This window comes from Lonchura striata, chromosome 9 (assembly GCF_050655825.1).
Source record: "Lonchura striata isolate lonStrDom1 chromosome 9, ASM5065582v1, whole genome shotgun sequence".
In the NCBI taxonomy this organism is placed as follows: domain Eukaryota; kingdom Metazoa; phylum Chordata; class Aves; order Passeriformes; family Estrildidae; genus Lonchura; species Lonchura striata.
Window position 1 is genome coordinate 23,511,629 of NC_140711.1, and position 24,753 is coordinate 23,536,381.

Below are 24,753 nucleotides of genomic sequence, written 5' to 3' on the forward strand. Positions count from 1 at the left end.
AGCCAGTTTAAAACCATCACCCCTTGTGCTGTCACTACAGGCTTTGGTAAATGTCTCTCTCTTGTAAGCCCCTTTATATTTTAAAAGGCCGAAGTCCAAAGCCTTTTCTTTTCCAGACTAGACGACAATTCTCCCCCTTTACATGACATAAGTAAGATCCATTGCAAAGGCTTCCATTCAGTGTGTAAATGAATGGAAATATATATATAGCCTGAATGTAAAAATATATAACAAATTTCATAAAATAGTGTAATATAAGACTTCTGTTACAATTGAAACAAGGTGATTTTAGTGAGTGTTACAGTAGAAGCCCAACATCATGCTTTTCCAGTCTACTTTCCAGGCTCATGAAAACTCCCAGCTGGTAGTGGGGAAGAACTTTGAGTCTACATTTCAAAAGACAAATTATGTTCTCAACTTTATCAATAGGCACAGGGAGCTGTTTTCTTTCACCAGACTTAATGAAAGTTCAGTCAGCAGGAGAAATTTCAAGAAGCCACAAGCCATTTCTTGTTTGCCATCATCTCTTTCAACTTTTACAAAATTTTTGTTTTCAGAGAAGTTTCCCTGTTGGGCAGATTGGCTCCAGCATTTACAAGTCTAATTACAGCCTAAAGGGTTGGGAAGACCTTTGAAGTGAAGTGTGTGCTGCCATGTAGGGAGATCTGGATACTGATAGAAATCTGTGTAGAATAGCAAGGGGAGATGTATTCCTACTAGAGTTCCAAATATTTCTGGGAACTGGGAAAATTATTATGAAGAGGAGGAAAAAAAAATCTTATTGCTACAATACAGCATTTGACTGAGTGTTCTGGAGGTTTCCTGAAGTCCCTGAAGTCCTTGTGTCCTTGCTCCCAAGTCTGGGAGGTAGAGAAAAGCTGAAAAAAGCACTCTCGATATGTTTTCTTACAAAATCTGCACTTAATCGAATATAAATGAGCATTAAGCAGTCACTTCTGCTATTATCTCTCATACCTGCTTGCTATTGGATACTAAGGTTATTTTAATGCTCTTCAGAAATTCCAGGAATTCCCCAGCTTGTTTTCTGTGCAGTTGTTCTGCTGCCTGCTGGCTCTGGGCAGGCTCCAGGAATGCAGCTGGCCACATGCACATCCTGGATGGTCGGTTTAGTTTAGGCACATGGGGTGTTTAGCATCACAGGTATCTTCTGTCTTGTCCAGTGTCACAGAAATGCGTGTGCTCCATTTGAAAAGCACTGAAAATTTCTGCAGTCAATGGGCAGCAATCTCCCACCTCTTCCTCTTCCTCTGCCTAAAGGTCTGCTCCCTCACACCCCTGAGCCAACTCAGGCTTTACAGAGCACACGCAAAGAAAGGCAGCTCTGTGTTGGCTTAGGACTGGATGCATCTTCTCTGAAGAAGCACATGTGGACTTGAAGTTTTTTGTTTGTTTCTCCCCAGCTGTAGCTTGTTCACGTCTCCATAAAAACCTGGCTTGGCTCCAACATGGCAGGTCTATAGTCTCTGGCCTTTATGTATTTGCATAATACCTCGAAATCCCAGGTAACACAGGCACAAGCCCAGGAGCAGAAGAAATTAGCCCTGTTGTCAGTGTTAGCAGCTGAGGGATGGGGAAGGAGAGGGAGAGGCTCTGGTGTGATTTTATACCACCTCAGTTCAGGTGGTGCTGCCTTCTCTGTAAGGGCAGAACAGTGACAGTCTCCAGGCTGGGAAACCACGGAAATAAACCAGGAGCAATCACACCTCTCAGAGTGTAAAATTCTCCGGACAGCTGCCAAAGCCTTCCCTTCACACATTCACACCAGTTTCAATGGAATCCGGTTTTAAACTCTGTAGTCAAAAACATGCAGCTCCTGTGTGTCAATTAGCTCATGAAGGAGTGCTGAGCACTTCACATTGTTATTTACAGCAGCACAAAGAGCACGTCATGTTGCCTAATCAGATGTCAGTGACTTGCACCCACACTGAGCTGATCTAAATAATTGCACAGTTTGCAGGACAGCAGCAGACAGGACAGAGCAGATGGGAGATCACTCAGTGATTCAATGGAGCAGTGATTTAGTGCAGTAAATCACTGCTGACTTTATTTCCTGCATTTAAAAGCTGCTCATTAACTGGAATATAATAACTAGGTTTGGAAGATTTGTGACGTAATCATGTTTAGAATTCTGTATTCACTTCTGAAAATTCATGTGGATTTTTTAATCCAGGAGGAACATTCTTTCTTTGTATGAGTCTAGAAAGGAATTCTGTTTTACATAGCATGACTTGTCTGTCCAGCAGCTCCTCTGTAGACTCTGCAAAGTTCCTGTGCATATGCAGATTATTCAATATGCTGTTGCTGATCTTTCTCTGTGGCCTCTAGTTGGAAGACACAGATGCTTTATTTGTATTTCTAGTTATTACAGACGTGTCTTCAAATACTGTTCCCTGGTTAATATCCATGTTGGATAAACTACGTGGACAGTCTTGCCTTTGTGGCACCTGACTTGCATTAGAGCTGAACAAGGTGATCCTAAGCATGCTCTTCTTGGTAAAAGCGCCTAAGTTCTATTTGTCTGTGCTGGCTCCCCCAGCAGTTGGTCAGGCCAGATTTCCTGTGTGGGCAGAGGACACCGAGCTCCAACCCCTGTAAGAGCCGTGCTTGGTGCAGTGCTCTTACCTCTGCCAGGCAACGTTGCAGCTGCACCCAGCCCCAGCTCTAACTACAAACATTGGAGTGGCAAACAAGGCATTTCCCACGTAGGCAGGGCTTGTGTAAGACCTGCAACAGCCACTGAAGCTGATAAACCAAGCTCCCTGCTTGAAGAATGGCTGTCGTGGATGAGCCTAGAAATCTCTTTGTCCCATTGTATTATCTTGGACGTTCCCCATTAGCAGCTGCTTAGAGAAAAAAGTAAGAAACCAAGTGCTGGGTAATGTCCTTCCAGTTTCCTGCAATCTTCAACTGTGAGAGTTTCCCTCTGAGTTTCCTACTGAGTAAGGTGGCCCTCTGAACACATTCTCCAGCTGGAGTCTATCCAACAGTTCTCTAAACTTTCTTTCTAAGTTTGGAATATATTCCATGAGTGCCTCTCCCTCTTTCTCCAAGTTTATCATTAAATTCTGCAAGCAGTGTTTCAGGGTGTGGCAGACAGGGTTGCCCAAAGTATAGTTCAGTAAATGGATGTGGATGTTGCTGAGAGCTGTGATTCTCAGTCCCTGCCGGGTGGAGTGTGGTAGCTGCAGATGGCAGCATCCTTGCCTGCCCCTCTGGCCCAGATTGCTGTGGCTGAGGAAGTGTGACACACAAAAAGGGGATGTTTGTCCTCAGCTGTGGCAGTTCACAACTTACTGACTGATGTAAATGTGCCAAGAAGAGATTAACTAAAGCATAATATGTGTTTCAGTTGCTCCATTTGAGCTGGTCAGAATTTTCTCTCCCTGTTCCATTGCCACTGTCCTGTAACTAACATCTGAGTTTATTTGTCCCAGGCCCCAAGAATGCTGATTCTTGAGATTATTTAAAAGCTGAGTCCAAGGTATACTAGAGTTTGGTGTGGAGGACCATAGATTGTAAGTCTGGCACAATGCCGTGTTCTATTATGGGAAGAAGCAGATTTTGCAGGATGGAGTTTCCTTAGGGTCATATCTCAGACTGAAACCACAGAACCATAGAATAATTTCAGTTGGAAAAGACCTTTAAGGTTATCAAGTCTAACCATTACCCCAGCACTGTTAAGGCCACCACTACACCATGTCCCCAGGTGCCACATCTACACAACTTTAAAATACCTCCAGGGATGGTGACTCCGCCACTTTCCTGGGAAGCTTGTTCCAGTGCTTGAAATATAGCCCCTCAAAGGATGAGGCATCATCACCAAACCTATCTTCTCACTTCCAAGTGCAACATGAACTTCCTTGGTCAGTCCTCCCCAACATAAACTCAGGCCTGTCCATAAGATCAATTATTATTAATTTTATTAATGAAACTAATTCTTCGTTCTACCCAAATGGCCTTACAAAGTCTTGCAGAACAAAGCTATCAAAGGCAAATCTGCCATGAGAATCAAAACCACTGATGCTCTTCTCCTGCTCTTCTGAAGACATTTGCCTTTCAGAATAGAATTTGTGTTGCCATTTGCACAAAGTAAATTATAGTTCTGTATTAAGCTTTTATATTCCAATAAAAAATGCCTCTGTATGGCACAAAATGTCTTTGCAGGGACAGGGAGGGGACAAGTGAGTACCACAGACCTGAGATGTGTAAGTCACAGCACTATCAGAGGTGCTCTGCAGTGAGAGATTAGGATGGTATAGGAATCTGTAGGGAGCAGAGTCACAAGTGTCTAAATCCTTCTCTGTCCCAACAAGACACCCACAGCAAGGATACCCACCTGAGACTGCTGAGAATTTTGGAGCGAGGCTGTGGGCATGGTTTAGGTTTAGGTTTAGGTTTAGGTTTAGGTTTAGGTTTAGGTTTAGGTTTAGGTTTAGGTTTAGGTTTAGGTTTAGGTGTAGGTGTAGCTTTAGGTTTGTTTAGAGCCTGAGCTCTATCAGTCAGCATAAATTCTCAGTATAAACAGAGTCCGTTATGTTTCCTTTAACCTACTTCTGGGTTTTATATGGCTGGTCTTGTCTGTCTGAAAGCTTTGGGGTTTTACCACTGTAACTTTTGCTGTTATTGAAAAAGTGCTTTACCATCCTGTGTGGGAAAATCCACAGCACTGTCAGCCCTTATCAGATTTCTTGCTCAATGAGGTCAACTGGTATTTGGATATTGTTGTATTGTGTCTACAAAGGAATGGAAAAAGCATACGGCATGTAATCTGAAAGTAGCTGCTGTCTTAAAAGTTAGGTTGGGCATACAAAAAGGCTGTTAAATATTTTCTTTTTTTCAGAAGTCAGAAACTATTACATATCTAGAGACTTTTTTTTTTACCTGCTCTATTTTCAACTTTTAAGAGAAAGGGGGCCAGGAAGAAATTACTGCCAGGACCCAAAAAAACCCCTGTGAATTTCCCACATGAGTAGGACATGCAAAATCTAAAGTGCTTAATTTCAGAGGCCTTATCTTTTGAATATCAGTTGTGACTGATACATGAATATATATATATATAAATATCACTGATATATGTATATATATATATGACTGATATATATTCACAAAGTATGTTTTAAGCTAAAAATAAGTATGAGAGTAAATGTCAGTATTAGTATATAAATTACCTTTACTTTTATGCATATGTGCATATATTTGTATTTCTACATTTTAAAAATCAGTGAGCTTCCTTGGTTGGGTGGTAACTCATACTGTCTTCAGTTCAGCAGATCAAATCCATCCTTAAGAAAGTGTAGTGAAGAATTATATCTTCCTCCTCTGTCCTCACTTTAAATCCTTTATGCAGTATCGTTTGTTGCTGCACTAGATCCGCCTGGCCCTAGGAAATCACCATGCTTTCTTTTGACTGGGAAATATTTCTAAAGAAGAATACTGAAATCTGAGTAATTAAGTTAATTCTGTAGCCTGTATGTAAATACTCATGATCCCAAACAAACAAAGAAATTGTTTGGAAGTCTGCACAGTGTGGGAGCAATTTCTTAACCTGCAGTGTCTCAGTTACATCAAATATTTCACAAGCACATGTGTATAGGAGTTTCTATGGATCTCAATTTACTACCAACCTACTACAATCTGCTGGAATACAACCTAATACTAATAACTCCTAGCAGTTACACTATTTTTGTATATAAATTATTCACCTGCTTTCAGCTAATTGATTACTCAATGCTGAGATATCACAGAGCTAAATATATCTCTATCATCAAATAGAAAGAGTGGAGCTGCAAGATTAAAACCAAAATCACGAGGGGAGCCTGATGTGTAGTTCACAAATGTGGGTAATTGACAAAATATGTACACAGCTATGTGGTCTGTCATTTTGGCCTATAGTAAGAACCAGTCTGTAGCATCCACATTGTCTAAAGGCAGCTCAAATTTAGGTTCAGAGATGCATCTTTTCAGTGTAGATGTACAGCTGAGATGAGAAACAGCTCCTGTGTGACTTTTAGTCCTCTATTCATATTATTCCTTTCTGTAGGTGATTTAATTAATTTACGTCTCCATTAACAACTATGCTCTGGTTCCTATAATGTAGGCCAACTAATTAAGATATATAAAAATATTTCCCCAAGGTCATTTGTTTTGGGAACAATGAATGTGGGACAATTCCTTTTATGTGAAGTGTTCAGATTATTTCAGAAGAAGCAAAATATTATAAGTGGTGACTTTGGTGGTGAAATATATTTCTAACAAAGATGCAATCCTTCTGCTCAGAGGAACTTCCATAACAGAGCAAATCCATTAGATGTTGCAGCAGGCAATTACAATAACTTCAGTAAAGGGCACAGATTTTGAGATGGAGTGGAGAATTACCTAAGTCCCTTATGCTTCTCAAAGTTACTTAGTTGGATTTTGTTTGCAGCCATGAAATGTATTTTAAGAACTATCATTGTTCTTTTGAGGCATTGCTCTCATTGGAAAAAACAAAACAAAACAAAACAAAACAACAAAAATAAGAGTACATGGCAGAGAAATAAGAACTGTTTTCTGTATCAACTAACAAATACTGTATCAACTAACAACAAATTCTGTTGAAACACAAGTTCTTACATCCAGAATGATCTTTTATTACATTTCACGAGGTAAAGTACAGCAACTGACTCATTACTCAAATTTCATTTGAGTTGTTGCACAACCTCAGTTGAGAATATTTTTCTACTGAAAAAGGCCTCTTAAATTCAATTATGTAGGTGGAATGGAAGTTTCTTCTACTCAGCTATTGACATGCTGTCATTTCTTTTCATTCCACAGCACCAAGATAATTTTGAGATTTTACAATTAGACCAGCCTTAGAATTTCTTGTAGTGATTTCTAATTCAAAACTGGATGTGATATTTATTGCTGATTCTGTTTCTACTGCAACAGTGAGACTTTTATCATATACCACCTACAAAGAAGATACCATTGCAAAAAATTATAGTTTTGTTAAATTTTATTTACATTCAGAAATAGAAGTTTCACAGTACTTAAAAGTAGCCAGAGTGCTAGACCAGAGGGGTTTTTACCACTGTGCTCATTTTTGCAAGCCAGTAAATTATTCACTCTGACTTCCCTTAAGTCCAAGTCTATCCAATGTTGATATTTTTTCTGTGTTTATATTTCCATGATTGCACAGAGGTTCTTTCAGTCCTTACTATTGTGTTTGAAGCCTCAGGTATTAAAAGAGCCAGTATTTTCAATTTAAGTAGCTCTCTGTCTATATTAGATGTATTTATGAAAGTGATGGGAGTGGTTTTTGTTGTTGTTGTTGTTGTTGTTGTTTTCATTTATTAAATTAAATATTTTGTTCTTGCATACCCATTTTCTGCTGTTCTGGCTGTTGAAAATACTCTTGTTCCATTTACTAGGCACTGTATAGACAGGTATAGAGAGCTCATGCATGAGTGCTGTTTCTGCTGGTTCCACACCGGCCACGCAGTCAGGTTTTCTGCAGCATAATAATTTTGGAACACCAGTTTGATTTATGCCAGGGGTTCTTTTCAAAAAAGCTCCCTGGTTTAATTCTAATTAATAGGTTCAATTCCTCTTCTGGGAAGACTCCTTATCAGGACAGGCATGTGTGATAGCAAATCCAGGCATAGAAACAGGATCTGTGAGAGAAGGTGAGTCAATGAGTTTGTTAGAGAAACACAGCTATGGAGACAAAAATCCTGAATTAGTTTGTATTGTCATCTGAGCAGGATGCACAAATAGTAACTGTATGAGGACAAAGCAATTGAGATTTAGCCAGAGGAGATATTAATAGGTTGTGGTAATCTCTAGATTATATTCCTGCTTAGTGTTTCATTATATTTGATGGGGTTTTTTAAGGCAGCACATTACAGCAGAGAAACCATTCTACCAAAATTACTGTGACAGAGACTTGCAGAATGACCTGACAACTCTGGGAAGCTTGGCCAACTGTTCAGTTGTTTCTTTTTCCTTCTGTTTTTAAAGAAGGAAGGAGAAAGAGTAACTGAGATGAAATGGTTTGATATGTGTCTGCTCTATGGCCACTGTGGTGAGGCCCTTCCTAGAAGTGTGCCCTCAGTTACCTGAAGAAGCCAGCTCAGATAAATACCTACTGACAAAATTTTGTTGCAACAACACAATACAGTGCAGGGTAAGTTTATACGTATAACAACAATGCTGCTAATTGCTATTTGCTCAGTCCAAAGTGATATAAATAGCTACCTTTGATCTAAATACCAGCACAGGCAGGGGCAGATAGAGAAATGCATCTCTAAAAGTCAAGGGTGATAGGTAATAGCAGTGTTTACCTCAGTTTCAAGGTTTCACTTGCAGCCTTGGCTAAAAACAAATCTTTTCCCAATGCTTTGTTGTCCATTGCAGCTCCTACATTCTAACCCTTGTTGAGGAACTTCCTCTGTGAAATATTTTTTTTTTTCTTCACTCAGCATGGCACGACTAACTTGCCAGAGACAGCACTATTGACAAAGCAGAAATTGTAAACTTTGGCTACTGTCTCCTTTCTTATCATCCATATTGTGCTGGCACTTCAGGGCTTCTCAAAGCTGGGTAGTCATGGAAAATGGTTCAATGTGTGAGATCTTAGTAGTGTTGCAGGGCCACAGGATATCACAGCTGCTGAAGTGAGAAAAACCAGCCCAAATGGCACCTCTGTAAAATCCCCCTTGAGGGAAATATGGTCTTGGTGTATCCAAGGCCACAATGTTTCCTTAGAAACCCAGATCAATCATTCAAGGAAATGTGAGCTAGTGCCTGCATTGTATTTAAGTTCCACAGCAAGAAGTTTCCTTTGCTGGAGGAACATCTGACATCCTATCAGTGAATCTGTGTGTGATCCCTGCCACAAACACACCCTAATTCTGGCAAGCAGGGGGGCAGCAGGGGCCTGCCATACTTGGGGCTTTGCCAGGTTGGTGGTTGCTGAGCTCCCTCTGTTAGGACATGTTTAACTCCCCCCACAGAGGGACAGCTGGCCTTGACCTCCTGAGCAGTGTTTCACATCACTATTTCCATGCCAGGAAAGATACTGAGTCAGGTATTACCGGGACCAGAATATTCTACTTTTGGCTAACTCTGATGGTTTGGTGAATTTCTTTGTTTCATGGGGAAGGAGCAAGTGTACTTGAGTGAAATGAAGTTTTACTAGCAACAAGAATGCCTACAGATAGGACTTTAGGGATTTCTCAGATTCTGACATTTAGGTCAGATGCCTAATACTTTACCATCCCTGCTGAGATGGCCAGTTTGCTTGGAAATTATCCTGGTGAGGAGTTATTCTTGACAGAACTGCCCATAAACTTCAGTGAGCTCAGAGTTTTGTTGTGTTTGGACTGCTGCCATGCAAAGCTCAAATTCTTGTAAAATTTCTCTGAAATGAATGAACAATACAGTGCAGAAGTTCTCCCCTGCCCCTTTATTTCACACATCCCAGTTACACTAGAAAGTAGTTCTAGAGTAGGTCATGCATGTCAAAGGGGAAAAGGGGGTGGGCAGACAATAATCCTGTCAATTGCTGCCTCGTATTTTTGTTAAATGTGATACTGGCAGCAGGTGTGTGCTAAGCTCCCCTCATTGCCTATGGCAGTCACAGAGCAGCTCCAGTCCTGGCACAATCAGCAGTGGAATATTTTGGGGGGGGGGTCTCCCAAACTAGGGACACCTGAGGGGGAGCACAGAGAGTCACCAGGAGCCCACAGCCAGTGCAAGAGTGGCCAATGGGACCTGACTGTGGCCAGGGGAGCACTGGTACAGCTCTCACCCACTGCCCTACCTTGTGCTGGACACTGTAATTTAAGGCATTATGTCAAGACAGCTATGAAATCCCAGATATTTTATAACAAAATTTGAAACATCAGTTAAAGGTAAGGTCTGGTTTTCTCAGTATTTATAATGTTTCTCAAGCAGTGGTCCATAAAGGAGTAATAGCCTTTGAGACCTGAATAAGTGGTCCCTAGCTAGCCTAAAAAACCACATTTCCTTGAAAAAGGACTGGGGAAATCCAAAGGAAACCAGTGAATCTATTGTAGTAGCCAAGTAATATTTTAGTCATTGCTTTTGCATTTCAAGCTGCAAGCTGAAATGTGGCTATTTTATTTTCAAATGCTTGGCCAAACCATTCAAATGAAGCTTTATCAGAGGTATAATGGTTTTTTTAACCTCAAAAAGGACATGCTAAAAAATTGTGGAGAATGAGGAAAACCCCTTATAGTGGATGCAACAGTACAGGCATGATTCATGATCTGAAGGGCTGACGGGGTCTGGCTGATGGTGTGACTGCTGTGTGACACACAAAGCCAGGTAAGCAGGGTCTGGCTGATGGTGTGACTGCTGTGTGACACACAAAGCCAGGTAACCAGGCACAGGCAGTGTGTGCAGGAAGATGCTGCATGAATGCATGTGCTGGTATTGATGCCAAGAGCTGCCTACACTTTACTGGCCTCGAGTTGTGTGCTGCTCATGGCTGGCCACACTCCAGTTCCTCTAGACATTATTCCCCAGTGTCCTTCTGGGGATGTGTTTTGGCTTGAGCTAGCCGTGCCTAAAGATTCTCGAGAAGTGCAAGCCAGGGAAGGAACACCAGGTACTTGTTCTTTCCTACTGCTCACACCTCTGGAGGAGCTACCCTGAAAACTTTGTTCATAACACTACTAAAGACAACACTTTCTTGATAATATGGGATATTTGATGCATAAAAATATGAGAGAACTAATGTTATTTTATTTTAAAATCTAATTAGTTATTTGTCCAAGAGTGAATTGGTTATTATGTTTACATTTCTGTGAAATAAGGTAGGCATCTTCAAGATACATTTTTTCAAGTTACCTGGGAGCATTAAACTGATATTAAAAAAGTCAAAAATGTAGTAAAAATATTTCCTCTAATATAGTTTCATCTTTTCAGACTTCTGAAATCATCCTGTTGCCTATTTTTGCATTGTATTAAAGGATGGAAATCTAGCCACTGATTTTGTTTATTTTATAAAAGAAATTAAACAGAAACATTAGCATAGCTCTGACATATAGCTTCATTTTATTCAATATTAGTTATTCTTAGAAAAAAGACCTTTTTTTTTCCAGTTTGCAGGTATAAAAATGACAGAAAAATCCAAGATGAAGTTTAAAATTAGGTGAAAAAAATACAGTCCAAGATGTGCTTAGGTCTTTTAATCTTATCAACAAGGCACAATATTGAAGAAATGAGAAATGACCTTCAGAAGATTTTTGTGTGTAGTTGAAGGCATAAACAGGAATTTTTAAGGAATCCTATTTTTTTTTCTTTCACATGTGCTTGGTTAACACTATGACTCTCTACCTTCTTGTCTTTCAGCCACATAATCAATGAGCTGATAGAAACAGAACGGGTTTATGTAGAAGAACTTCAAAGTATAATAGAGGTAAGAAACTCTTCTGAAATTACTTTTTGGTGCTTAACCTCTAAGTCATCACTGCAGGTGCACATCCTTCATGGGCTGAGCACTCCCACCTCATGTTTATAACACACAGGCTGTGTTGTCAAGATAGCTCAGCCTTGGAGATGAAGAATGGGAAGGATGTTTTGAACATCCTTCCTCAGGCCTTAAAGGAAAAGGCACCCTCTTTGGCCCAAGCCCACAGAATGACAATTTGATGGTTCTGAAAGTTATGCACAGAGAAAGAGTTAATAATGTCTTTTTGAAATATTACCAATGGGTCTCAGAAGCAGCACTTTGAAGTTCTTGGGGCCAGACACTAAATTCTGTGAATCTGCAATTGGAAAATGATTGAGGAAAAGGAAGGCACCCCTCCTGCTCTTCTTCGCATGTTGTACTTAAACACAGAAAAAAAAGCTCATGCCGAAAATATAATTCTTGAGCTTTTGAAACCAATAGGATACCAGCACATTCAGTGTGTGTGGAATCTGAGGTCCCCAGTCTGTGGGAGGACAGAAGCTGAGTAGGGATCAATCATGTTTTTATTTGGGTGGGACTTTGGGGACCTGTGGTTGATTCTTATTGCATTTGTTCCATGGGAACTGGCAGCTCTGGTAATTGATATATTACTCTTGAGTTTAAAATTTGAATGTTCTTTTCTCAAAGTTATTACTGAAGAAACACAATACAGTTTTTACAAGAAACAAACAAACAAACAAAAAAATCCAACAAATAAATCCAAACTAACTCTTGTGCAATGAAGCAGGGTAGCAGAAAGATATCTGTCTGTCAGTCTTAGCAGTCTCCATCCCTACATGACCCAAATGGCTTTTGAATCCTAGGCACATAATTTTGTCTATTTTTTCTTAACCTCCTGACCTCTTCATTTGTGGTTAAAATGTGTTTGCACAGTTACAGGGTGAAATCTCTGGGGAAAATCAGAAGCATCAGGAATTCATGGGAGCAACAAAGCAATGGGCATCGAAGAAGCTTTGTTTGCTCTGTGGATAATAAAAGCACATGAACTTTGGGGCTTTCCAGTGCCTTGAATACAGTATTTCTTCCTTGGTAAAAACAGGCTGGTTTTATTTTCCACTCTCCCCTGCAGGGGTACGCTTCAGAAATGGACAACCCCAATTTAGTACATCTGATTCCATCTGCACTTCAGAACAAGAAGGAAATTCTTTTTGGGAACCTCCCAGAAATCTACTATTTCCACAACAGGTACATGGGAACTGGTGGTTGTCCTGCATCCTTGGGTGCCACCATCACATCCAATCCTTTTCTGTCATGTGCTTTGTCATGCTCACATGTACACTGGCAGGAAAAGTTATCCTCACTCCATCTCTGTGTGTGTCCTGTAAAACCCATGTGTAGAGAACACCTCCAAGATAATATATTTCATCTTTTTTTGGGTGAAGATTGTACTCTTTGTGCATTTACTAGTGATTTCTCCTGGCAGGATCCATTTAGAATGTCCCTTGTGGTCAGTATTTTACCACCTCTCTTGGTATACTGGTAGATGTCACAGGACTAAATCCTGATATTTTCTGCCTCGCAAGACACCTCTGTGAGGAAGTTTTTTTAGTGTTCAGCTTATTTGTCCTGTATTTCTGTTATCAGATCAGAAGATGTTTTATATTTGATACCACTTTTCTTTTTATTCCACATATAAGATCACAAACTTATCCAGAAGCCATGTCAATACTGTGGAGAAGGAAATCCAGAGCCCTTAACTACAGAATACCAATTATGAACAAGATTAATCCTTCTGCAATTGGATTTCAAAACACAAATCTCAAGGCAACTTCTATAAATATCCTGCTTTTCTGAGACTTGCTTAAGCAAAACCGGCTGTAACCAAGTGGGAATTTAGGAACGCTTTTGAATAATAATTGCCTGTAAGATATAATAATTAGTTGAACAAAATAAATTTTAAAAATCTCTTTTGCAAGTCTCCTAATATTATGCCAGAGTAGTTAATACATAGTAGAAAATATTATTTTCCAGTTTAGTATTATTTTCAAAGATTGTGTCTTCCATTTGGAGAAAGATATTCCTCTCTCTTTGCAAGCCCAATCTTTCTTTCCCTAAAGGTTTAGTGCATTGACTGTCACTGCAGAAGCCTTTGGATTACATCCCATATTTTCACTACTTGCTGATTGAGCAATTGCGTCTGACAGAGCATTCCTGTCTTTTCTAGCTGTTCTGAAAAGTCCTCATACCCAAATGGAAAGCAGGTATTTGGGCTACAGATTGGAAACTAATTTCAACAGCCAGAGGAATCAGATGTAGCAGATAAAATATGATAATATTTGTGATTTAGGGAATCAGGTGGCAGCCACATCCCATTTTTCTAAAATACATATTTCTTGGTGTGTCAAAACTGCTACCTTCCCAATTGAATCCTCATATTACAAAAATGAAGGCTTTTAGCTGGATTAACACAGAAGCTAACACACAATGTGAGTGGGATTTTATATTACTCTTTGCTCTTTTTTTCTTCCCCTCAGGATTTTCCTCAAGGAGATAGAAAATTGCATTGAAAACCCTGAGCTTCTTGCCCGATGCTTTTTGAAAAGAGTAAGTATATCCTTTTTCAGGTTTGAATGAATATCTACCGTCTTACCCTACAGTACTTAGAGATTTACTCCCATCTTTTCAGTCTGTTTGCTTTTGTGAATGAGGGAAGCTCCTCTAAGCAGATATTCCCAAATTAAGCCACAGTTACCAAGCATGCATTGTGATATCTGATTCTTTACCTGGTTTACTGACAGGAAAAGAGCTGTTATATTTATATTTTAAGTCCCATCTAAAAGAAAAAAAACAGCAAATAACAGTGATCCAAATGTTTGACATACTTTTCATATCAGACACATCTATAGCAGGAGAATGATGTAACCCAGACACCACCCTGCAGTAAATAAGCAGAGGACAGTATCGGTGTCACAGCAGGTTGCTCTGAGTGCAGACAACACATCCTGTTCCTGCTTTATCTTATCTCTCTCTTCTCTGCACAGTGCAGGACACTTGGTCCCCGAGAACTGTCCCAGCAGTCTGCTGCTGTCCTTGCAGGGACCCCACCAGCCCCATAAGGCTCTGTGAGGTTCCCTGTGCTTCTCCACATAACTCACCAAGTGGGATTTTCCCCTCTGCTGTGAAGTGACTCACAAGTGTTGCAGCTCTCTCCAAGAGCTCCCTGTGATGTCCCTCTTCCCCCTCCACCCCCACTCAGCCTGGCCATTAGTTCTTTCCTGCAACACAACCAAAGGTGCTTGTTTATACAGCACTCCTTCAGGGGCCCTACTAATGAAAAATAAAAAAAAAGTTTTGGTGGTTTGCTGCTGCTTTCAGAGTTTGACAAAACTGTGTGAATAAGGCTCTGTGTTTTGCACAGGAAATAGAAGTGGCATGAGAAGTGGGAAAATCTGTCCTCTGTAGTCAAAGGTACCTCCTGCTTCTGCTGTATACTACAGGTAGAATTTGCTGCTTTTCTAGAGCATACATTAAATACAGACACATTTGGATGAACCAGTCAGAGGTACTGAGCACTGCAACATTACTAAGATTTAATGGGAATTTGAGCATGTGATACTTGGAAAAGGTATGCTTCCAATTTACAAACAGGCTGGAGAGAATCACACAAGTGTAAATGTGATTATATGTCCATTGGATTATTTTCTGTTCAACAATGAGCATTTAGAGCTTGAGTAATTGAACTACTAAGGCATATGTTGTTATCCTAGGATTCACATGCTGGGCAGGAAAATACTGTGGTGAAATCATTATGCAAATGAGGAAAAGCAGTCTTTGAAGAATGCAGATCTCTGAAACCCAAGAAATGTAAAATAGTCCATGTGCTGCATATATCCCTAAAGAATGCAGCTAAATAAAAATTCTTGGTATAGAAATGTGGAAATGTTCTGATTCTGCAGGAGCTTCAAACTCCATATTTAAATATTGTAGCTTGTCTCTCTGTAAAAACAGCTGTTAAACCCAATTCTCCTCACTATTATACCAATATGAAAACAGCACTAAAGCTGGGGTTCAGGTATGAATTGAAAGAAAACCAGCCCCTCTATCACCTTAGCTCATCAGTTTCTGTGGCCTCATCAAACCACACTAGATCCATCAAATAAGAGGTTAAATCATGCATTTGCTTTCTCCCTATTTCAAATTTCACACTAAGAAAGCACAAGTTTCTCTCTTGAGATGTCTCTGTTCACACAGTAGCACCTTTGATTCCTGCCCTTATATTCCGTTTTTAGAAGAAGCCACATAAAGTCCAGAAATGTGTTGTTTCTGTTGGACTGCTTTTAGGAGGCACAAACAAAAGTCTGGTTGTGTGTTTGTGTTCCCCATGATTTGGCAGCTTTTTATGCCTTCCTGCTGAGCAGTGGCTTCTGGCTGCCCTGTGAGTTATGGCTGTGCTTGCTATGATGGGGCACACAGAAGCAGCTGCTGTTCCAAGTGATGCTGAGCTCTGGGAGGAAACTCACACTCTTGCAGGTTCTCCCCTTTGTATGGGTGTGACCATCCTGCCACAACAGCAGGCTGGGCCTATAATCAGAAACAGGCAGTTTTTTTAGATTCATACTTTGAAGAGTTTTACCCTGTCTGATCACACTGGGCCTTTTCAGCCCTGATTCCAGAGCTGCTTGAAAGTATCCCTAGAGCTGCAGTGAGACACTCTGGTGCCGGAGTCACTCCATCCCCTGCCAGTCATTCCTCTGCCATGTCCTCACACACCCTCCCAGCTCCACCAATGCCACCTGAGCAGTTGTCACCATGAATGTGAACCCTGCATCTCAGGTGATGGGAAAAACAGGTTGTGGGGTCTCTCTCTGGCTTTGTCTCCTGGAACATGGCAGCAGAATCTGGTAAGAGATGAGCCAGAAATGCCTTTCTTGTTCTCCCTCCCACTTTGCCTGACCTTGTTTAGGGCATGATCCTCAGATGAGCTAAATTACAAGTGAGCCAGCTCAACTTTACCCACATGGCAGCTATTTTGCCATCACCAAGATGCTTGGCCTTACTTACAGCTCTGTGTGGTCAAGGACTACATAGCATTCAAAGACCGGAGGGATGTGCACTGAATTCTTTGCAGAATGGTCTTCTGGAGTTTTATTTGCAACAGGGGGGACACTGTGCTTATCTGCTTTTCAAAGGGCTGTGAAGAAGGAAATCTTACCAAAACAAGGCAAGAATGCCCAGGATGGAACCAAAGGAGTGTCAGACTGCTTACCAGAATGTGCCAGATGATGTGTCTGGCAGGAGTGATTCACTGTGGATTGCCACTCTTCACTTATTCATTTTGCTAACCTTAAAAAAGGGAATCGTTTAATAGGAGCCAGCATTTGAGGCATTTGGTCATTCAGGGAGAAAGAAGCATTTAGAAAAGGAATCTACCTGTGAAAGGAAAGCAGCAGCTGATCAGGAACCTGTGAGTTGGATTCAAAGGTCTAAATTCTAGACTAATTAAATTATTCCTAAATCAGCAGTCAAAAAGATAATTGGAACTGTGTATATATGCCACGTGCATTGGAGGTTACAGAGCTCTCAGGATCCAAATCAGTGTGGAAGGGAAAAGCTTTATAGGAGAGAAGAGCGTGGTGTAAAAGTACCAGCAAGAACTCAGAGCATTTGCATGTAAAAATACAGATGTGTGGCACATTTAGGACTGGGATTTGAATAATTTGACAATCAATTATTTCTTGGTATTTTGAAGTCTGAGCCTAATTCTATTCCTAACACTATTGCAAAACTTAAAGCTGTAATTAAATATGTAAGTATCTGCCTTAACAGGTATCACTGATTTAGGCAACAGAAGATTGCACTGGTATAGGGTAGATCCTCTATGGCAAATTACTGGTAAATTTTTGGTTATTGTCCCTTTTCTTTAAGTCTAAATTGGTTCTTTTCTCTTATTCCTCATAATTCTCTTGTCTGTTGCTCTCTTTGTTCTTCCTACCCAGTCCAGTTAGATTTCTATGAGCTAGGATGAGACTGTAATGCTTGATTTTGCTTTGTTGCTATTTTTAGTTCTGTGGGGTTTATCCCCTGCTAACTTCCTTCCAGGGCAACATGTGTGAACAATTATATTTTTGTGAAGAAAACTGCACCTATTTTGAAACAGCACCATAAATATTCTATCGAGTTGCAACAGAAGAGGTTTTTATATTGCATAATCCTTGACACAGTGTGGTGTTAGGTGGCACAGCTCTGATTTCCCAGCTGATTCATCAGGGTGATGTCAGGATGGGTCTGTAGAGGAAGACAGCAGCAATGCTGATTTCTTTTGGTAATTGTATAGAAGGAAGTGATTTTCTTGCAGCAGGAGTGTATGGGAACTGCCTGGTGGGCTGAAAGCGCAGAGGAACGATCCAGGAATTGCTGAGATTTTGAGATATTTAGTGTTTTCTTTGATTTTCTTTGATTTGCTGAGGTCACATCCAGCAGGGTAGGTGCAGATGAAAGTGGGAAGCTCCTGGCTGGTCAGGCACAGCCAACCCTGCCCAGGAGCCCCGTGGCCACCCCAGTGCACAGGCAGCAAGCCCAGGACCTGGCAGAGAAATGCCCAGCTCTGCACCCACCCACAGAGCCCAGGGAGCTCAGAACACCTTCTCCAGGCTTTTGCAGAGATTGTCTCTGTTTTCACTGAAGTCGGGGAGATTTTTGCCATGGACCTCAGTGAGAGCACTTGGAGTGTAGTCAAAGCTAAATAAAGTGAATCCACCCACTTCTAATTTGGAGAGGACAGGGTTTAAGCACATTCCCCTTGCCTGTCATCAACATGACAAACTTCTTCCTTTTTAATTTGTTCTTGTACTGTTGAGAGCCGACGCTATTTTCGAAGTGTGATAAATTGGTAAACCTTAGTCATCATTAAAAATTAAAGTCCGTGCCAGTATTGTTAATAAAATTGTTAATAAAGTTTAAATTACTAATGTTTATTTTTTGTTTTGTTTTTTTCTCCAAACCATCAATTCACCTCCCTGAAAAAGATACTGCTTTTGCTGTTAGATTATGTGTCTTCCTGTCTGCAGTCTCCTTGCTTTGTATGAAAAGTGAGGGGAAAAAAAACAAATCTCACTTTCTGGTGTATTTAACTTAATCAGAAGTAAAAAGCAGGTTTGGTGGTTTCAGTATGTTTTTGCATACAGAGTTGTTCCATGTAATAATTACTTCATGTTTTAGGATGAAAGATAAGAAAAAGTGTGATTCAAGAAAGATACTCTGTGGATTCTTTTTCCTCCCCTTGCCTAAACTCTTCTTTTCTTGCAGAAGGAGGACCTCCAAATATATGAAAAGTACTGTCAGAACAAACCAAGGTCTGAAGCTCTCTGGAGACAGTGTGGAGACAGCATCTTTTTTCAGGTGGAATTTCATTGCAGACTAGCAGTGCAAGACCCTCAAAGCTCATTTTCCTTATATATCTCTATTCTTTAGAAAACCTAGAGTAATATACAGACTTTCCTGCATGCTTCTTATACTGATGGCAGGTGCCCAGTGTGTGTCAAGGTGTTCTCTACAGGAGACAGGGCAGGCAGAGCAGTGGTAGATTTCCTGGACATGACCCTGACTCTGCAGGCTATAGCACACCAAAAAATTGCTGGCTGCTTTGCAAATCCCAGCTGATTGCAATCTTATCAGCAGGGAATGCCAGATTTCAACACTAAGTTGAACCTGGACATTAGCTCTTGCTTTAGGTGTATTTTCTCTGTGGCATAAGTAACCCGGAAATCCCTATGCAGATGGAACAAATTTCTCTCTTAATTAATTCACAGGCATACAATCTTCAGATTGTCAAATGAAAATGATCTTGGTGACTTGCCTGTGTTTCAAGACACAATTTTTATTTTTCTTCCTTGTTGTCTCCTGCAGGAATGTCAGCGTAAATTGGATCATAAGCTCTCACTTGATGCTTATCTCTTAAAGCCAGTTCAGAGAATCACCAAGTACCAGCTGCTGCTAAAAGTAAGTTCTCCATGACAATGCAAAAATTCCAATGTATGGCTTGTTTTACTTCCGGAATTGCATATCAGTCAGGACTCCCTGGAAATAAATCCTCACTCTTTTCTTCAGCAAATACTCAGCATTTTTTAGTTGTAAATGGTAGAAAACAGTCTTGTACAGGGACTTCCTGTTCCCAATCTATTTTAGATTTTAGATTTTAGATTAGACTTTTTCCCAATAGTTCCCTATCTGTTTTAAATTGGGAACTGCTATTACTTAGCAGTACTTGTACTAAGTAATAGCAGTATACTATTACATTTATAGGTCTCTCTATATAAAATATTTTAAAATAGTATTTTATTGTCTTATTTATTGTTTTATTTATTTCTAAACAGAAATTGAGCTTGGCTTTATTGTATCAGTATATAGTTTTACAATTTGAAAACAGGAACTGATGCCTTAGATCCTGTCTGTAACATCTGTCCCTGTTTAACAAAACTCTTTCAGGTCCCCGAGGTAATATTTTCCCATAGTTGTGACTCAAACCTTTCAGAGGGAGCCACTCCCTTTTGCTGCTTCTTTTTAAAAGACACAGCCAGGAACAAATTGTCTGCCATTTTTGCACAGGGTGAATATGTGAACTTTCTCTTGAATGGTTGGAACCATGAATGGTCCATGCTTGAAATTCTGTTCTGAACTGGGCAATAGAAAATATATACACTCAAACCATTTTTTTTTCCTTTTTAAGGTGGTGGCTTAAATTTCTGTCTCCATCTACTCAGTTCTCAAAAATAATATTTCCTGATTTTGCCTATGGGAAGGTCATGAAAGTGAATTACATGCTGTTCTCAAGCCTCTGGGCTTAAAGTAGTGTTAGGTACTGTCATGAAACTTAGCATTGAAATTTGCAATGAAGATTTTAGGTTGCCATTTAACTTGCTAATAGCTACTATGGCACTGCTCAAAATGTGCCAGTATAAGCCATGGGAGGACCTGGTTGGCCATTCTCATATCTCTGTGAACTGCTTATTTACTTAATGCAAAACTGTAGAATCCAAATATTGAACATGGATATTGACAAGGATGCAACTTCACTGATTCCAGCAGATTTACATCAACAAAGTCCAGAAATAATTTGAACTCTATTTCTTGAAACTATTCTGTGAGAAGGGAAAAATTGTCAAGGTCTCCAGGAAAACAAGAGTAAACCAGATTTTACTTTTAATTTGAAATATGACTGTAAATAAGATTAGATCAAGAAGTAAAATTCTCAAGCAAAACAGGTCTCAGCCATTGGGGTTTGAAGCTGGTCAGACCAGTTTTCTACTTAGCAACAACACATTGGCATTGACATTTACTTTGTCAGGGTTTATGAGGTCTGGGAGGATGGTGCACTCCTTCCCTGGCTGCAGGAGCATTTAAAAATGTACAAAAATGGAAGCCAGTAAAAAATTGGTAACAAACAAGTGTTTAAGAAGATGTGTGCCTTGAGTGGTGGGCAGACTGGATTTGAATTTTGGGTCACAATTACTGCAACCCTCTGGTTTCAATCAGTTTAGCTAATATGCTCACACTCATAAAAGCAGCATGCTCACTGTACAGAGATCCATCCTCATCCTAGAAAATGTGCAGCAGATACTGTAGGAATGCATCCTGCTTTTATCTTCTTATCCTGGTTACCCAAGCACTTGAGGAGAGACTGCTGCTGTTTGGGGTTTGCAGGAGCTATCTTTTTGCATCCCTATTTTACAGAAACACATGCACCTCAGCTTTTGGATTAAAATGCAGACTCAAAATGCAGAATGTCAAACCTGCCAAATTCAGACTAGAAATTAATTTTGCAACTAATTGCAAAAGAAAATGAGGAACTGTCTAACACCTGCAATAATTATACTGAGTTTCTTTTCTAGCAGATGTGAAGAAAAAAAAAAAAAACCCTGGATGTAATTCTATGACATGCAAGGAGTTAATTGTAAATATGTCGGAATGGTCCTGTCTCAAATTAAACTTTTAAACTTGAAAATGTTCAAAAGATCAAAATGTGTGTCCTCAATGACCACCCTAATGAATGTCATATTTGGGGTTTTTTGTTCCTCTTTTGTTTTCCTCTAGTTCTGCTGCTTTGTTTATGCAACACAAATTCCAGGGAGGATTGTCTTATGGTGTCTTCTGGTATCAGAAGTTCTCAAGTATTCCCCATATCCTTTTTTAATCAGGAAATGCTGAAGTGCAGCAAGAATTCAGAAGGTACTGCTGAATTGGAAGAAGCCCTGGCCACGGTGCTTGATATCATCAAATCAGTAAATGATTCCATGCACCAGATAGCAATCACAGGATATGAGGTAACTGCTGCTCCTGCTCTGGTCTGAGCCATCCCATGCTCCTGTCACCACTGATCATGCTGTGCCCATGGCTGGTACTGTGCTTTGTGGAGCCTGTGACATGTTCCTGAAAGGTGTCACTCAGAGATGTGTTGTGATGAGCAAAAATACATCCCAGCACCCCTGTCATGTGGAGCTGGAGTGTGAATGTGGGGCAAATGCAGGACTTTTGAGTAATTGCACCCAAAACTCATTGTAGGTCACAGGTACAAGTGTGGCAGAGCTAAGAAATTTGCTTAAGAAATTTGCTGAAACTTTGTGACTCCTGTGCAACTCAAGTGTTTTCAAATCTTTTGCACTTAGGGAGAAAAATGTGGCTTTCATTTAAAGTGGGTAATGGAATCTGTGCCAGTGATTGGCAAGCTTGTTATCTGAAATGTGAAATAACAACCACAGTACAAATCAAAGGGTACAAATATATGTCTCTGCAGAAGCTCCATTGAAGTCATATGACTTTCAAGAATGAGTGCTGACTACATAAAATGAGTCCTTAAGTGAGAAGTGGAAGTGATTGACACATAAAGGAGAAACAAGCCTGGCAAAATGAAGCCTGGGAATCATGTGGTTGCCCATTTTGAAATAGCTGCAGGGTGAAAATGTCAATAGAGAAACAATATACTGAGTATTGTTAAAAAAATTTTTACATCACAGTAACAGGCTTTAATCCAGAAAAAACATTTTTTGTGGAATCTGACTTCCTGAGAAGGTGCTGAGGTCTATACAGACAATGTCTGGGTGGGAAGAGTTCTGCTTATCAGGATGGGAGTGGAGTTTTGATTTCTATAGTTCTCTTTTTTGCAAGTGCACCTGCTTCTGGTAGCTGAGGAACCCCTGCCTGCTGCCAACATGATTTATAAATAAATTTAACTGCTTGCTTGTTTAATTGCCTGTTGGAGATCCATTGCTGCACAGCTGGAGATGTGGACTGTGCATTACATTTGGGCTGAGTTCTGCCTGCAGTAGCTCTACTGGGTTGAAGGCGAAGCAGTGGCCACCTCACTGAATCAGCAAACACTGAATAGGTGTGGTGATTGTGGATCAGAGAAACACCACGGGTCATAAATACGATCTTAGATCTCGAGCCTGATAAACTTAAATAAAGCAGCACATACTTAATCCATTCTGGTCATAGCTAAGTCTTGAGTGTCTCAGAGACTCATTTTAGAAAAACTCTTTAGAGCCTGTATATTATTATTGCAGACTTGAACCAGTCAACATGGACATGGGAAGCTCATGGATACAACACACCTTCCGCCTCCCAGTTTCCATTGTTTCTTATTAATTCTCAAAGAGAAAGGTAGCTTTCCTCCTGTGTTTTTCAGTTTAAATGTATGTACTTAGAGAAATTCAGCAAAAAATTGATTTCAAAACAGTTCTGTAAAGGGAAGGGAAGAAGAGCTTCTCCAAGAAAGGTAACATATTATCCTGAGTAAGGGGGATTTATCCATATTCCTGTCCATATAAATGCTGAGGTCATCCTTTTGTCCTTGCTTTAAAGTGTGAGTAGTTTTGTACTCAGGAATTCAACAGAACATTCCTGTTCCTTTTAAAATTCTGCTTTTGAATTTTCCAGCCTTTCATGAAGTACCAGATAGTAAATCCAAGGAGTAGATCTTTGCTTCTGCTTTCTTAGCTGAACTGCAAAACATGGCATAGTGAGACATGGTCACTGTTTAGCCCAATGCTGACAGCATTCCTGAGATGGTTTTTTACACAATTTTTAAATGGGGTGAAAGAGGATGTACTCAATAATTTCTTCTTCCTGTTCCACCTGTCCCAGGTGCTCAGCTATGGTACCAAATAAACACCTCCTATAGACAATGAAACCACACCCGATCTTGTGGAGTCTTTCCCACACATCCATGATAGAGATATTTGCCTGGAAAACCTTTCAGAGAGGGATATTATGTCAGTAGGAAAGCAAGTTTTGTGACAGCTGATGGATGCTCCCAACTGCACATTCTGTTTCTTGGACTTGGGCACATGCAGATTTGAGGAGCTGAACTCTTGTGTAAGAAATTGCTAACATGTAAGTCTGGGGTTGGTTTGGTGTATGTTTTTTATTTTTTGGCAAAACCACAAAAAAAACAAGTAGAATAAAGCTCAGAGAGCAGAAGATTTAGATATGTTTCCTACTATTATCTCAATGTTTGTACACAATCTGGCCTGGGTAGTTTGTCCATGAATTATGATGAGAGATTCTTATAAATTATCATATGTATTGCTCATCTTCCATGGGAAACATGGGGTATTATGTATTTCTCTAACAGGGAATAATATTTGAGATAGTGACCAAATCCTCCACTTTAAATAAACTTCCTTTAGGATAAAATATTGCTGTCCACTAGGAGAAATTACCAGAAACAGTGTCTCCCTATTGCTGCCTACACCAAAGAGAGTGCAATGCTTGTGGACTAATGTTTAAAGTCTCCTGTGGGACTGCTGCAGACTGCCATCCCTGTCTGTCTCTTTCTTGTCTCCCACTTCACTCACTATTATCCCAATCCCAGGTTCAAGGTTGGAGAGACAGACCTGTCATAAGAGTTGAACTGGGCTTCTGGATCTCAGTGCTGTATTAACCAGTGTGTGGAGTGACAGGAACCTCTCACCACTGTCAGAACCATGTAGAAAATATGCTTTTTTTTTTTTTTTTAAATTTAGCTTTGCATATCAATGTGCTTTTCACAGGCTTGCAGTTTATAGCTACATGCACATATAAATAAAAACATGCACAATCCTGGATGCACAAGGAAAATATCCAATCTAGATATTAGAGATGACAGATTTATCTAAATTGCTGAGGTTTTCTGAATCGTTTGGAGAGTCTAATAATACCCTGACATAGAGTGTAAAAGTACCTAATAAAGCTCTGGTTTTGCAGTTGAATTTAGGGTAGAGGAGGGGGAGTGAGAGGGAGAACAGGTTGCAATTCTTAGTATAAGAAATGAGACATTC

At 40.1% G+C, this 24,753-nt stretch overlaps 1 protein-coding gene across 10 annotated transcripts in view; it reads left to right on the forward strand.

Annotated features, from left to right (window-relative positions):
* Nucleotides 1–24,753, forward strand: part of MCF2L2 (MCF.2 cell line derived transforming sequence-like 2) — a 157,726-nt gene that overhangs the window by 105,103 nt on the left and 27,870 nt on the right. For all 10 annotated transcript variants that reach the window (XM_021543705.4, XM_021543715.4, XM_085587250.1 and 7 more), the window contains exons 16-21: nt 11,380–11,446; nt 12,570–12,685; nt 13,975–14,044; nt 18,746–18,838; nt 19,346–19,438; nt 21,634–21,759. In XM_021543705.4, coding sequence (XP_021399380.2) covers nt 11,380–11,446; nt 12,570–12,685; nt 13,975–14,044; nt 18,746–18,838; nt 19,346–19,438; nt 21,634–21,759 — 565 coding nt within the window. The remainder of the gene's footprint in view (nt 1–11,379; nt 11,447–12,569; nt 12,686–13,974; nt 14,045–18,745; nt 18,839–19,345; nt 19,439–21,633; nt 21,760–24,753) is intronic.